The 14,592-nt window shown below is 45.7% G+C and overlaps 1 protein-coding gene across 2 annotated transcripts in view; it reads left to right on the plus strand.

Annotated features, from left to right (window-relative positions):
- The window catches only part of ADGRD2 (adhesion G protein-coupled receptor D2), a 68,880-nt gene that overhangs the window by 34,120 nt on the left and 20,168 nt on the right, over positions 1–14,592 (plus strand). For both annotated transcript variants that reach the window (XM_077835781.1, XM_077835779.1), the window contains 3 exons: positions 12,717–12,758; positions 12,978–13,031; positions 13,996–14,140. In XM_077835781.1, coding sequence (XP_077691907.1) covers positions 12,717–12,758; positions 12,978–13,031; positions 13,996–14,140 — 241 coding nt within the window. The remainder of the gene's footprint in view (positions 1–12,716; positions 12,759–12,977; positions 13,032–13,995; positions 14,141–14,592) is intronic.

Below are 14,592 nucleotides of genomic sequence, written 5' to 3' on the forward strand. Positions count from 1 at the left end.
ATTTATTTGTGCTTTTCCTTAAAATCTGTTGCATTTGCAAAATTACACCTGTAAAAAATGGAAGCCAGGTTTGGAGATCTGACATTTTATGGGCAGCTTTTAGACTACTGTGATGGTTTCTCATCATCCATATAATAGATCATCAGTTTAAGAACATAAGAGCAGCCATACAGGGTCAGACCAATGGTCCATCTAGCCCAGTCCCCTGTCTTCTGACAGTGGCCAATGCCAAATGCTTCAGAAGGAAAGAACAGAGCAGGGCAATTATTGAGTGATCCGTCCCTTGTCATCCAATCCCAGCTTCTGGACAGTGCGTTGGGTGCAGTAGTACTGCCTTGTGTTTGTTTTAAAGTCCTGGCAAAATACAGCTTTAGTGAAATGAAATTATTTCAAGTCCTTTATCTTGGTAGTTATATGGTATCTATTGCCATGGAATCTGAGCCTCTAACCCCATGAAATAGGTAAGTGCTGTGATTCCCATTGTACGGGTGAGAAACTAAAACACAGAGAGACTTGTGATCACACAGGAAGACTGTGCCCAGCCAGCTGGTGCTAGGCACCAACTGTTCCAGCCCAGGTCTCACGCTGTCATACTGGTAGGGTTACCGTGCTAGAGAGACAGTACACAGGGAATTCTTCAGACTAGACTAGCTAGCTGTTTCCTCCAGAATGGGAGGTGTTTTCAGGATAAGTGCAGTGGGATATGTACCTTGGGTAGTTAAGTCCCATCTCTGTTCTAATGTCCAGAGGCATTTGTCACCTCTGGAGAACCAATGGGCTTTTCCAAGCTCTCGTTCAGCATCTGAGGAACCTAAGTAAATAATAACGAGGTGTGAAATGCAGCCCTGTGTAGAGTGTTTATTTAACGCTCCCTGCAGCCCACTCCCTGAATCTCTGGGTTGGCTGACTGGTGTCACGGTTTTGCCGTTTAAATCTTGTTTCTCATAATTAGATTTCCTGACATTAAATCATGGCTTTGGAATGACTCTTCTAAATTTATATCCTCATAAAATATCTCATCTGAGCTTTGTTTTGGTCATTTACCGGAGAATTTACTACTGTGTAACGTTTCATTTTAATGAAGCTCCGAGGCAGACATTCTAATTGCAGCTTGCATCAGTGAAACAAGCCTAACTCCTACACACACTATGAACTCCAGCACTGACATCAAGAATAGTGCTCATCAGGGATGGTCCACATACAACCCTCTGAGATGTCTGGCCCAGCACTTCTCTCCCTGGTGTCTAACTGTGGCTAAACAGACATTATTCCTGGATGTCTCGCATTCTGGGTTATTAGGAATCAAGTACATTTCTGAACTAAAACACTTCATCCTTAAAAACCTTATCATGAAGGGTCCTGCAGCTGATCCCAAAGATGCCCACACTTTGTCCAAGTAGGGCTGCATTAGGAACACAAGGGATGGGTCTGATTTGCATAACATGGAGTAACTGAGACATTGCGGTCTAGTGGCTGCGGTACTGGGCTGGGAGTCAGGAGACCTTGGATTCTATTCCTGACTCCGCCGTTCACTTGCTGTGTGACCTTGGGAATGTCATGTCGCCTGCCCCTGCTGCTGCTTCCCCTCTCGTGCTGTCTGTAGGCTCTGCAGGGCAGCGCCCGTGTCTCAAGATGGGTTTGCACAGTGCCTGTGTGCAATGGGCCCAGATCTTCATTGGCACCTCTGAGGTTCCACTGAATGCATCCGATGAAGTGAGCTGTAGCTCACAAAAGCTCATGCTCAAATAAATTTGTCAGTCTCTAAGGTGCCACAAGTCCTCCTTTTCTTTTTACGAATACAGACTAACACAGCTGCTACTCTGAAACCTGTACCACAAATAGATTGCAGTTGCCATCGTCTTGAGTCTGGAAGTGCAGCCTGTGGAAATGGCAGCCTCCACTGTGCTCAGAGTGGAGCACTGTGTGCGGGCACTGTAGTGTCTAGGGCATTGGCTGTGGGATGCCACAGATCAGACTTGGTCTGCAGGCCACAGGGACTGACTCTTTGCTGTGTTTGTACAGCACCATGGACAACGGGGTTCTGGTCCCGGACCAGGAGTCCCAAACACTTCTGCAGTACAAATAACTAATAATAATAATAATAGTCCCCCAAGAGAGAATGGAACCACACCACGAACTTTATTTGAAAACCATATTTAATTTTGTTTCTTGGGATCACAAGTTTGTTGGTTTCCTTAAGGGAATTTAAGGCCATTCCTAGCCCCAATTTGGGAAAGAGAATGGTGCCAAGTCCTGTTAGAAATGTAACAGCCAGCAGCTCTCTGCAATCCTGGACTCAGTGCAGCTGAGAAATAGCCATTCATATGACCCTGGCGTCAAAGCAGATCCCCAGATCATGAGCAGAGTAAAGTCACAGAATACGCAGCAGGCCCACAATGTGTCTCAAAGCGTCAGCCACATGGCGTGCAAAAGGCTTACTAAACCTGGAAAGAAAGAAGCTGTAGATGGAGCCAGAGAAGCACAGAAGCACAGTTGGTCCTGACGCTGGCCAGAGAAATAATTATGGATGGATAAAGGGAGGAATTCTTTATTAAGAGACAGCAACTGTTAATTGTTATTAGATGAGAGGCCCTTCCCCAACGGAGAGAAGACAGGATCTCTAGCCTGGGGAGCTTGCAAACCAAAGACGTAACACAAACCTCACTGAGGTCAATGGAAAGATTCCCGCTGATTTTAATGGGCTTTCTTCAGGCCCTAAGACCTCCAGTTCTGGAAGATATTTGAGCATGTTCCTAATTTTAAACACACAGTGCTGTGCCAAATAGTGATACTTACCTGAATCTGGGCCTAAATTAAATTGGATGAAGGGGCGGACACAGAGCCTATTGAAATTGGTAAAAAGCTTCCCATCGACTTCAGTGGGCATTGGATCAGCTCTATAATGTGCATGAGGGTGGGGAGAATAATATTTAAAATAGTTTAAGGTTGAATTGAAAACAGTTTTGCTTTGGTGAATCAAAAATCAGAATAAACCTCCACCTTTCAGGTTGAATGATCTGAAATTAAACATTTTGTTTCAATTCTGAGTAGTTTTTAATGTTGAAATTAAAAAAATATAATAAAAGAAAATTTCTAAATGAAAAGTCAATTTGAATGGAAAAATCAAAACATTTCATTGAGAAGATGTCCAAACACAACGTTTTGCTTTGTTTAAAAGAATTCTTATGGGTTTTTTTACTGAAAGAATTTGGCAAAATCGACATAAATTAGTGAAATGTTTTGATTTCACAGAATCTGCATTTTTTGCCCAAGCAGGTTTTGATGAATAATGTCACCCAGCTCTAATAATAACAATGAAATGGCCCCAGATGGCAGTTCCCATCCTTCTGCGCTTCACATTCATGTATGCACTTGACAAACTCCTTCACGAACGCTCTGTGATGACTCCAAAATCAGAGGCACTGGAAACCAAGAGAGCAGCCTGGCTGACTCCTGTATCGTGAATCCAAAATTTGGATGACTGAGATTCAAAGGCTTTCAATGTCTATTTAATTTTTTCCTACTGTAAAATAGAAAATGGTCCTGATGGCATCTTTGTGATGTGGGGTGGGAGAGGCCTGTGGCCCCTAACTCTGGCATATTTGGCAGGTTTCACTTCAATAATGACTCCAAGTTTCCAGTAGCAGAAATGAAGCCATTATTGCCACGTGCGCAAGATGGATAGTTGCTTGAATGAATTTTCTGCCTGTTGCTGGAGCTTGTCCAGCTGTGAGGTGCTGCTAACGCACATCCGTTTGCTGTCAGATGGTGAAGGCCCAAGGCCAGCCAAAGGCCACCTCTCCATGTTTCTGCTATTAAGGATGTCGGGAGGTTGACAGGAGGCCTGTCGTCTGTAATTAAATATAGTGTCAATGCTTCTTGTCTCCTTCCAACCTCACTCCTGTAAAGGTGTAGCTCAGAGGTGGGCAGAGAACAGCACCAGCACTCTTTAAATCCACATTAGATGTAAGATTAAAACAAACCTATTTCCCAACTGGGACAAAACCCTTCAGAACGGTCAGAATTAAAGAGTATGGTCTCTGTGTAAGTAAATGGAGGGAAGCAGATTAAAACATGGAGTCCCGCTTCTGGTCCCATGCTGAGCCCCAGAGTCCTGCTGTCCTTCCCAGCTGTGTGCATTTTAACCTCTTCCAACACCCTGTCCTGGGCCTGCACTATGGAAGAGCTTGTGGTAATTTTCTGTTCATTCCTGAATGCCAGTGTGGAGAACCTGGGCTTGGTGGGGAATCTCACTTTGTCCTGCCTGCCTCCCCCCAGCCTTGTTCTGTGGATAGCATTTCCCCTGCTCCTCCCCCAAGTTCCTTGTTGTGTCTCTGCGGGCACAGGGGGTGAGGGTTCCGCTCTTGTGTTCATTTAGCTCTCATGGACGTGGCCAGATCTGACAGCCCTCGGGGCTGCCCTCCTCTGTTTATCCCCAGGACTTGCAGCACCCGCTTCCTCATTGTGCACTGCTAATGTGCCTCATCCTTGGCTGGAAGGGGTCACCCCGCTGGTGCCAGGGGAGTTTGCTTTCCGTGGCCTATTCAGCCTTTGGCTTCTCCGGTTACACCAGAAACAGGGTTGCCTAGCCGTGGCTGTTGTGTCATGCACACCAGGAACTGGTCTGCCATCCTCCATCCTCATTTCACACTAGCCACTGTGCTGTAGTCCATTGTTGTGAGCCATAGTTAGGTCACAATTTTCAAGTGACGGCAGAGAGTTCAGGGATGAAGGGGATGATCCCTACATTTTTAAATGCCATCCTCAGGATGACAAATTTCTTGAGAGTTCATCTATCATGAATCACATTAAACTCCACTGCTGAAGTGAGATGGAAGCTGAGTGCTGCACTGAATGGTGTTTGAAGGGGCAAGATTCATATTAGTTCAGAGCTACTTTTTTCTCTCCAGTCTCCATTCAAGCTGCTGCTTATTTTTTCCCCTTTCTTTCTTTGTCTTCTTCTTAAAAAAACATCTTTGTAATCACTTTGTCATAAATCACAGCAGAGGCGCCCTTGCTTGCAGTACAGTCAAACAGTGGGGCCCGGAGAGTTTAGCTCATGAATATATTGTCTTTGTTTGCCTTCTCCCCTATGCCAAGTAAGGTCATTCTAATTAGAAGATTACCCAGGAGGAGGAGTTGGGATCCTGACCAGAAGGCTACAGAGTAAAGGGAAAGCAGAGATAACATCACTTTTCAATCTCTCTGCTGCTTGGCCTATTCAAAAAGATTTCTTCAGCAGATCACCTTTGACTTGCGTTTAAAGTGCATTTGTTTATTCATGTAGCAATGTGGTAGCAGACAACTTTTTGTTGTTGTTGACTTGTGTTCTGTTTGTCTGTGGAAATTCAGATCTGTCTTCAAGGTTAGTTCACATGTCAATGCCAAATCCACCTAATCATTCTCCTAACCAGTCAGTGGAGGAAGAAAACAAGCCACTGACGAGCAGTGTTACAGGCTGCCATGCTGTGTTAACTGCTGCCCTTAGCGTATTACTTAGAAGACTGGCTGGCCACCGACAATGGCTTCCATGCTCAGTCATGGTTTCAAATATGGTCAGAGATGGTAAATGCCAGAACGGTGGGTAAAGGTGACTGCCTTATGAGGGAGTGTTTTATATAACACCAAATAGCAGCCTTTGTCTTTATTGACCTAGGAGCCAGGAAGGATAGTCCTGTGGTTGGTCCAGGCCTGGGAGTCATGAGCCGTGGCTTCCATTGACATTACTATCCCAGACTCCTTTTGTGGTGCTGAATAGTCTCTATACCTTTCTATGCCTCAGTTGCCCCATCCATAAAATAGGGTTAGTAACAATAATGCTTCGGTGGGGTGGGGGGATTGAGGCTAAATTCACTGAGGCTGAACACTTTGAGATGCTTGACTGGACAACATACCTTATTACGGTGACAGTCTGTAAACGTTCTGGTAGTGGTGCACACACGGAGGCCTCCCTGAATGTAAAACGATTGTCTCATGCTACCAGGACTAAAACATCCTTGGAATTTCTAAATAATAGAGATGATAATTTCCTAACTCAAAAAGTGCTACATCCAACACAGGGGAGGTCCGTGTTAGACCTCATCTTGACAGATGAAGAGGAACTGATCATAGAACTAAAAATTAATAGTCACTTAGGTACAAGTGATCATGACTTGATCACATTTGTAATGTGCAAACAGAATAAAGTCCAGACCGGTGACAGATATACTTGGTGCTTTAAAAAGGCCAATTTCACAAAGCTAAAAGCAATTATGAGCTAAATCAGCTCCAAGGAAGAATTTAATCAGAAAAATATTAATAATAATTGGGAATTGTTTAAGAACACTTTACTAGATGCCCAAAAAGCCACAATCCCCCATAATTGAGGAAGAAGGCTGTATGGATTTAAAAAAGACCTAAATTAGAGGGGAGGTGAAAGCAGCTATAAAAATAGAAACATAATATATAATGAATGAAAGAAAAGGGCAGATGACCATTTTTAATATAAATCAGAAGCTAGGAATTATAGAAAACTGATAAGGGAAGCAAAGGGACACAAGGAGAACTCTATGACTATAAAGCGAATAAGGAATTTTTAAAGTATCTTAGGAAAAAAAGAATCCTAACAATGGTATTAGTCCATTACTAGATGGAAAAGATAGAATTATCTATAATAATGCAAAAAAGGCAGAAGTGTTCAATAAATATTTCTGTTCTTTATTTGGGGAAAAAACAAATGATGTAGTCACATCATATGATAACACTGTTTCCATTCCAATAGTATCTGAGGAGGATGTTAAACAGCCATGACTGAAGTTAGACATTGTAAAATCCGTATGTCTGGATTACTTGGATCTAAGAGTTTTAAAAGAGCTGGCTAAGGCAGTCGCTGGACTGTTAATGCTGATTTTTCAGTAAGTTTTGGAACACTGGGGAAGTTCCACAAGACCTGAAGAAAGCTAATGTTGTACTAATTTTTAAAAAGGATAAACAGGATGACCTGGGTATTTACAGTCCTGTCAGTCTGACATTGTTTTCCCAGGCAAGGTAGTGGAGTGGCTGATATGTGGCTCAATTAATAAAGAATTAAAAGAGGTATATAATTAATGGCTTAATGGAAAACAGATCTTGTCAAATTAACTTGATATCTTTTTCTGATGAGATTACAAGTTTGGCTGATAACGGTAAGAGTGCTGATGAAATATTTTTAGACTTCTATACGGCATTTGACTTGGTACCATGCTGACACTTTGATTAAAAAACTAGAATGATATGAAATTGACATGGCACACATTAAATGGATTTAAAAACTGGCTAACTAATAGCTCTCAAAATGTAATTGTAAATCATCATTGTTTGGGTGTGTTTCTAGTCGGGTCCCACAGGCTCTTGGTCCTGTGCTATTTAACATTTTTATCAAGGCCCTGGAAGAAAACATAAAATCATCACCAATAAAGTTAGCAGGTGACATAAAAAAGGGGAGTGGAAAATAACGAAGAGGACAGGTCTGGATCGCTTGTTAAGATGGTCACAAGCAAACAATCATAGAATCATAGAAGATTAGGGTTGGAAGAGACCTCAAGTGATCATCTAGTCCAACCCCCTGCTCAAAGCAGGACCAATGCCAACTAAATCATCCCAGCCATGGCTTTGTCAAGCTGGGCCTTACTGTGTGTTTTAATAAAGCCAATATAAAGTTATACAACCAGGAACAAAGAATGCAGGCCAGACTTACAAGATGGGTGACTCTAGCCGGGAAGCAGTGACTCTGAAAAAGACTTTGGGGTTATGGTGAATAATCAGCTGAATGTGAGCTCCCAGTGTGACTCAGTGAACAAAAGGACTAATTCAATCCTTGGATGTACAAACAGGGGAATCTCAAGTAGGAGTAAGGAGGTTATATTACCTCTGTATTTGGCACTGATGTGATAGAATCCTTTGTCCAGTTCTGGTGTCCACAATTCAAGCAGGATGGTGATACATTGGAGAGGGTTCAGAGAAGAGCCATGAGAATGATTAAAGGATTAGGAAACGTGAGCATTATCTATTTAGCTTAACAAAGAGAAGGTCAAAAGGTGACTTGACTACAGTGTAAAACCGGGGTGGCCAAACTGTGGCTCGCAAGCCACATGCAGCTCTTCTACCGTTAAAGTGCATCTCACACTGCCCCCTCCCTCCCCTCCGTCCCTCCATTCTCCACCTACCAGACTTGCAGGGGGACCTCTGCCTTGTAGCGGGGAGCTGGGGTAGGAGCTTCTGGCAGGTTTAGGGGTTAAAACTAGAGCTGGGCAAAACATTTTATACAAATTATTTTTTCACTGATAAATGCAGGTTCAGATTGGCCGAAACCATTTACAAATTTGGATCAACATCAGCGAACTGTTTTGGTCAAAGAACCAAACACAAAGTCCGAAATGTGGGAACGGTTCATTTTGGCATTTCCAAAACAAAATGTTTCACCTTTTAGTTTTGGAAAGATGTTTAGTTTTGGAATTTCACTAAGTTTTATTTAATACTTTTTAAAAGTTTAAAAAACCTCAAAAACTAAACAAAATATGTGTTTCAGACTGAAATTAACTTTTTATTTTTAACTTTCATTCTGCCGAAAAATTTAAAAAAAAAATTGGTTTGAGTCGACCTGAGGGAAATTTTTAAAAATGTTTTGGTCCAGCTACCAAACTGAAAACCCCTCTAGCAAGTGGTCTACCTCAACCTCCTAACCAGGGGGTCTTTTTTTTAACAGTGCGTCTAGGCAAAGATGTGCAGGGTCTCTGGCCTCTTAAAAATCATGGGGCACTTTCAGAACAGCCCACTCTTCTCTTCCCAGCTCCCTGCCCAAATGGCATCCTGCAGAATTTATCACCCAAGACTCACTCCTTTGCCTCCCCCTCCCATCACAGCCAACCAAATACGTTATGAAATCTGGGTTTGAGCTTGACTTGCTATGGTCCTGGGGTGATGTGCTGATACTTGATTCCTCTCTCTGTGCTGTGTTGTGGAGGAGATGGGAGGAGAGAGTCTCTGAAACCAGTTGTGTGCTATGTGCCATAATGCATGCCCAGTGGCTCTCGCTTTGCATGAGTTCACGTGGCATATGGCTGAGCGAGGGGAGGGGAGAGTCGTCTGGTGGCTGGGACAGCAAACAGGATGTCAGCACTCCTGGGTTCTACTCCTGACTCACTCGCTCTGTGCTCTGACCACGTCACTTACCCCTCTGCATGTCAGTCTCCACGTCTCTAAAGTAGGGACCTTCCTGCCAACAGCATTGGGAGTGTTGAGCTGTGCTTGAAATCTGCGTACGGCAGCTGCTACAGAAGGCCAAAATCTCCTTTGACATCTGGTGACTAACTGTACTTGGTTTAAGTGCTACCCCCATTTTACAGACAGGGACATCAAGACAAAGTGAAGGGACTTGCCAAGGCAGTGGCAGCAGGAAGAGTAGAACACAGACCTCCCGATTGTCAGTCCTGTGCCCTCACCGTATAACGGCAGCTTCCTCAATAATGTGGGCAATCCTGCTGGGAGCCCGGGGTGGCCATGCAGGGTGTGACTAAGACATGCAAAACGTTAGGACCGAGTGACCAAACTGATCCCATTTGTAAAGAATCTGGGAGCGATCGTTCCTGCCCCCGGGAGACGGCCCGCAGGCTGCGTCTCAGCAGCAGGTGCAGATGGAGGAATCGGGCAGTCTGGTCCCGCTCGGCTGGGTAACGGGTGATGCTGGCTCCTCTGGGCCAAGACCCACACTGTCTGGTTTTGGGTTTTGCCACTTTGGCCACCTGGCCAGGCTGTCGAGCCAAGAGATGTATTGGGCGCGAGACTCATCACTGCTGGGATGTCCTCTTCATCACGTTTCCCACAGCTTGTGTGCGGATCCACTTAAATTTCATGCTGCACAGATTTATTTTCACTGAACTCTGTGTGGTGGGCCGTCCTATCAAGTTATTTTTTACACTTCACATTTTAAAGAGCCTGACTTTTTAACCAATAGATCTTTGGGTTTCTGGAATTAGACTGTGTGCTCTCTGTGGCTGTCCTGTCCTGGATAGCGCCAGGCACATCGCCAGGCCTGACAAACAATTACTAACACTCATTCTGCAGCAGGGAGTGTTTGTTCTCATAACAGTTCTCTGGGTAGAATAGCGCACAGGGTGTGACCTTATCCCCTCACTTCCTAGCACTTGCAGGGGGCTTTTCAGAAGTGCTCACCTTGTTCCACCAGTGCTCGGTGGCAGCATAGTTAGACAAGTGGAGAGTGCTTTTAAAAATCCCACCTATAGGACACATGTCATCTGCAGAGTTTTGGGTGAAATCCTGGCTCCGTTACAGCCATTGCCAGTGACTTCGGTTGAGCCAGGATTTCACCCCAAATGTTCTGCAAAGATGGGTAAGCGTCACTAGCCCCATTTTTACAGATGGGGAAACTGAGGCATTGAGTGGTGAAGGCCAAGGTCCCACAGCAGGTCGATGACAGTACTGGGAATAGAGTCCAGCTCTCCTAACTCTCACTGTCCTACCCTAGACCATTGTGACCTGCTCACCATTGAAGTTTGAGGCTTTAGAGATTGTCTTCTCACTATTGAGTATTTCTGTTGTGGTTGTGCCAGTCAGGAGTCAGGGCCGCATTGTGCAAGGCGCTGCACACACCTATCATGAAAAGACAACTATGTTTGCAAAGTGCTTTGAGAATCTGCAAATTCTCTGGGTCTCTGGGACTGGATTTGTGATTTATTTTGTGCCAGTTTAACACTCTTCCATATTTTATCCACATTCAGTCTCTCTGCAGCTGGGCCTTCTTTCTCCCGGGCTCCCCTCCCAGCCGACATCACCACCTCTCCTCCCAGTTCTGTACAAAAGGATTATTTCAAGGAAGACCTGTCTTGGCAGCCGCACCAGAAATCTGGTCTGTAGGAGTGACCAACTCTGCTGTTTGAAGGACAGGTCATGGCACCATGCCAGGGTATTGCTACCACTGTGCTTGCCAGGAGTTTTCAGATGCAGAGCAAGGCTCATTGAAGACGAGATGAATGACTTTTCTTACTGCTGCTGATTTATCTAGCTGCGATAACAAACTCTCGGCAGATGTAACATAAATCTGGTGGGCCAGATCGGACTGCCTTTATGGACAAACTCTTTTGTGTAAAGCTGTAATTAGTCCCTGGTGCTTAGCCCAGTTTTGACCCCTAGGTGGTGCTCTTTCTAGGCCTGTGTCTTGTTACAGCTGTTTCTCTACTGGACAGCAGGCTGGGGATGAGGTTCTGACTGGTGCTCCGTATTTTGGAGTCACTGGTGGTGGCTGAGCTTCTGTGGAGTTGACAGCATGAGGTCCATACTCCAATCTCTAGCCCTCTCTGAGTGGGGAGGGAGGACAAGCGTGGTGGGTTTGGGTTTCACAATACTGCCTTGGTAGGAAGGTTTGGATCTGCCTCGCATTTTACCTTGAATCTCCCTAGCACGGGCTGTAATACTGACATGGCTCAGTGGGGATCAAGTCCAGCACCTCTTACCCTTAACGCATGAGCCACTGCTGCGTGAGCTAAAAGACAGAGCTGTGTTAGCCTTGGCTGTGCACTCCTCACTCTTGATAGTCTGGCTGCTGCTAGAGGAGGACAGAGGACCCCCCCCAAGCAGCCCCTGGCTTATCTGGCGACCACTCAGCTGCCATGGTCTGTCACCAATAGACTATCACACTGAAAAGGAAAAGGCCTCATCACCTTGCTCTGCTCTGCCCTGCCCACGCAAAGGCTGCATCCATCTGGGCTCACTCTGTGGCTACTTCAGTTGTCAGGAAGGGATGTCTAGTTCCTGAATTTCACTCGTTCCCACACAGGGGTTGTCTCCCCGCGTTTATGTTTTTGAGGGGGGGAGGGGAGCTCCACCTAGTAATTTCTGGAGGGATTTTCCCGTTCACCACTGAATGAAGCGGGGAACCCTGGGCTTGGGAGTGGTAGGGAGGCCTGATGGAGTCAGTGGGTTGACAGCTGCAATTGCTCTTCAGCTCCATCCAGCTCCATCACAGAGCAATAGAGCAGCCCCTGGGCATGGAAGGCACTAGGTGCTTATTTGCCTGCCTGCCAGGGGCTGTGCCTACATCCCTGCAAAACCGAGTGTGTGTGGATGCTGCAATGGTAGCCGAAGGAAGGGGTGGGGAGGAATGAAAAGACTCTTTCTCCTTTTAACTGCTCTTGAATGAAGTCATCTGAGTTCTGTCTATTATTGCCATGGATCACATTTATTAACGTAGTGCTGGGGACCCACCAAGCTCAGGGCCCCCTTTGTGCTAGGATCTGTCCACACTCACAGTAGCAGCCAGTGCGTATAGGGATCGTTCCGTATTGAGAGTCCATTCCCATAGTTCTCTTCCACTTCTTGAAGGGGACGTGTTAGAAGACGGAGATTGCAGAGACAAACCTGATGGGGGTCGTCTGTTTCACAATCAGAGCAGGGAGTGGAACAAGTATTGAGAAGTAGAGTTTGAGGTTTGGGGTGGAATCAGTTTGGAGATCCAGCCGGCTGTGAGCAGAGCACAATACTGGCTTGGAGATGAACCCTAGCAGGTCTGAGTGCTGAGATTTCTGAAGCATGTATGTTCCGGTGGCATCACAAGGAACAATAATAGGAGCTACCCCTGTGCTAGGCGCCGTCCGGGCACACAGTAGCAGTGTCTTACTTCCCCTGTTTCAAAATGGTCAGTCTATTGCAAGCCCGTAATATTTTGTATTTTCTCTTGTTTTTAGGGCTTGTACATCTTCCTGGTCTATGCAATCTATAACAGTGAGGTAAGAGGAAGCTCTCACTCGGTTTTGATCCATATTCGGAACAGTCCTATATTAGAAATGAAACTGGTAACCAGAATCTTATCAAATGCAAAGGTTAATATTCTGTCCTGGCCCTTTGCTCCTGCAACAGCTGTTGCTTTTGCCCCCTTGACTTGTCCGGAGGATGTTGTTTTATTGGAACAGCACGGGCCCTGTCTCATGACCCTGCTCAACTTTCAGGTGAGGAACGCCATACAGAGGATGAAGGAGAAGAAGAAAGCGCTCTCGTTCACAGTAAGTGTGAGGCAGAGATGCTGCTTCGGTTTCATTAAACACAAGCTGGTTTCAGAGGATGGGGTTTTTTTTCATTTTTCACAATGGTGGATTTCTAGGAAACCCAGTTTGTGTCCCCTCCCCCAAATCTAAAGCATAGAATCTAGTGGGCATCCCTCACTACCAACTGGGATTATCAACCCCCTCTGGTAGCCATGTAGCCTATAGGGCGTGCTGATTTCTTCTTCGCAGCTGGCCAAACCTTCTCAGCCCTCCACAGTCTCTCCAGGGATTTCAGACTAAACTCTAAAGAAAGGCTCAAACGCTGAAATTTCCCATCATGCCTCATTTGTGGATTGTTGTGTGTGTGAGTTGGGCGTGGACGCATTTTTGATCCACAAAACAGGGCGGCTTGAGTTATCACATCACAGGTTTGTAGGATGTGACTGACTCCAAGGCCAGGCAAAAGGCCTCTCCCCTTGCTCTGGTTGATGTGAGACTTTGATCTTTAAAACATGGAGTTATCACATTCCACAGTACCCCTTTAAATCCAGGTTTGTAGCCAAAGTCTGCTCTCCGGGGTACATTTGGGCTCTCCCTGATTTCCTCAGGGCATGCATTGTAGGACACAACTTGGCCCTGGGAACCCTCAGGGCATGCATTGTAGGACAAAACTTGGCCCTGGGAATGTCTTTTGAATGGACCTGGCATATTCAGAAACCTGGAGTCGGGGGACATCATTTTCCTCCTGAACAGTACTGGGGAGGGTGGAGGAGAACGTGCCACTGGTTCTGCAGTTTGGGCGGTTGCTGCAGACCTCCCTGGAGAATCCACACGGACCGAAGAGTGGCCTTATCGGCAAGGAGGTGAGAGTTAAGAAAACAGCTGCAGCAGATTTTTAAAATGATGCATGGTATCAAAATCCTTTAAAGACGGATGTGTCGCAGATTCCTGAGGGTTGTCCTGCTTCTCTGTCATTTTGCAGAACTGTTCTCATCCGATCAATTATCTGTCAAGTCCAAGAAATACAGCTTCCTGGGAGACTGGGAAGCTGAGTCCCTCCGCGCCCGAGAGCGCCTTGTCCAGCCCTGTGCAGAAAGATCCCCCCCTGAAGAACATTACCAACAAAGGTAAAGAGCCCCTTCTGGGACCTCAGCTTTGTTTTCAGGTTGCCAGTGCTGCTGGCACAGATTCAGAGCACGGGGGAAGGTAGGCTGACCTTTCCAGAGGGTCCAGTTTTCATGCAATTTCATCCCTTGCATTATTGTTTTGAACCCTCTAAAACACCACAGAGTTGGAAAGTTTGACATGGTTATGAAGTTCCCAATGGTGACTCTAGAGTATGAGTGCCAATGTCAGGGCAGGCTGTTCCAAACCAGGACACATACCCTGATGGGCTGTGAGGTCTAGGCTTAGATTTCACCAACCTCCTTTCCCACTGTAGACCAGGCCTAAGAGTCTTTACCCCTTTTGTTGACATTTTCTCGATCCTGACGTAGGGGGTTTCCACTTGTAGAAACTCTGGTTTCCACCCAGAGCCCGTCTCCTCTCAACGTGTCTCCTCTTTGGGGGGCAGGGGCAT

The sequence above is a fragment of the Eretmochelys imbricata genome, chromosome 16, assembly GCF_965152235.1.
Source record: "Eretmochelys imbricata isolate rEreImb1 chromosome 16, rEreImb1.hap1, whole genome shotgun sequence".
Taxonomy (NCBI): Eukaryota; Metazoa; Chordata; order Testudines; family Cheloniidae; genus Eretmochelys; species Eretmochelys imbricata.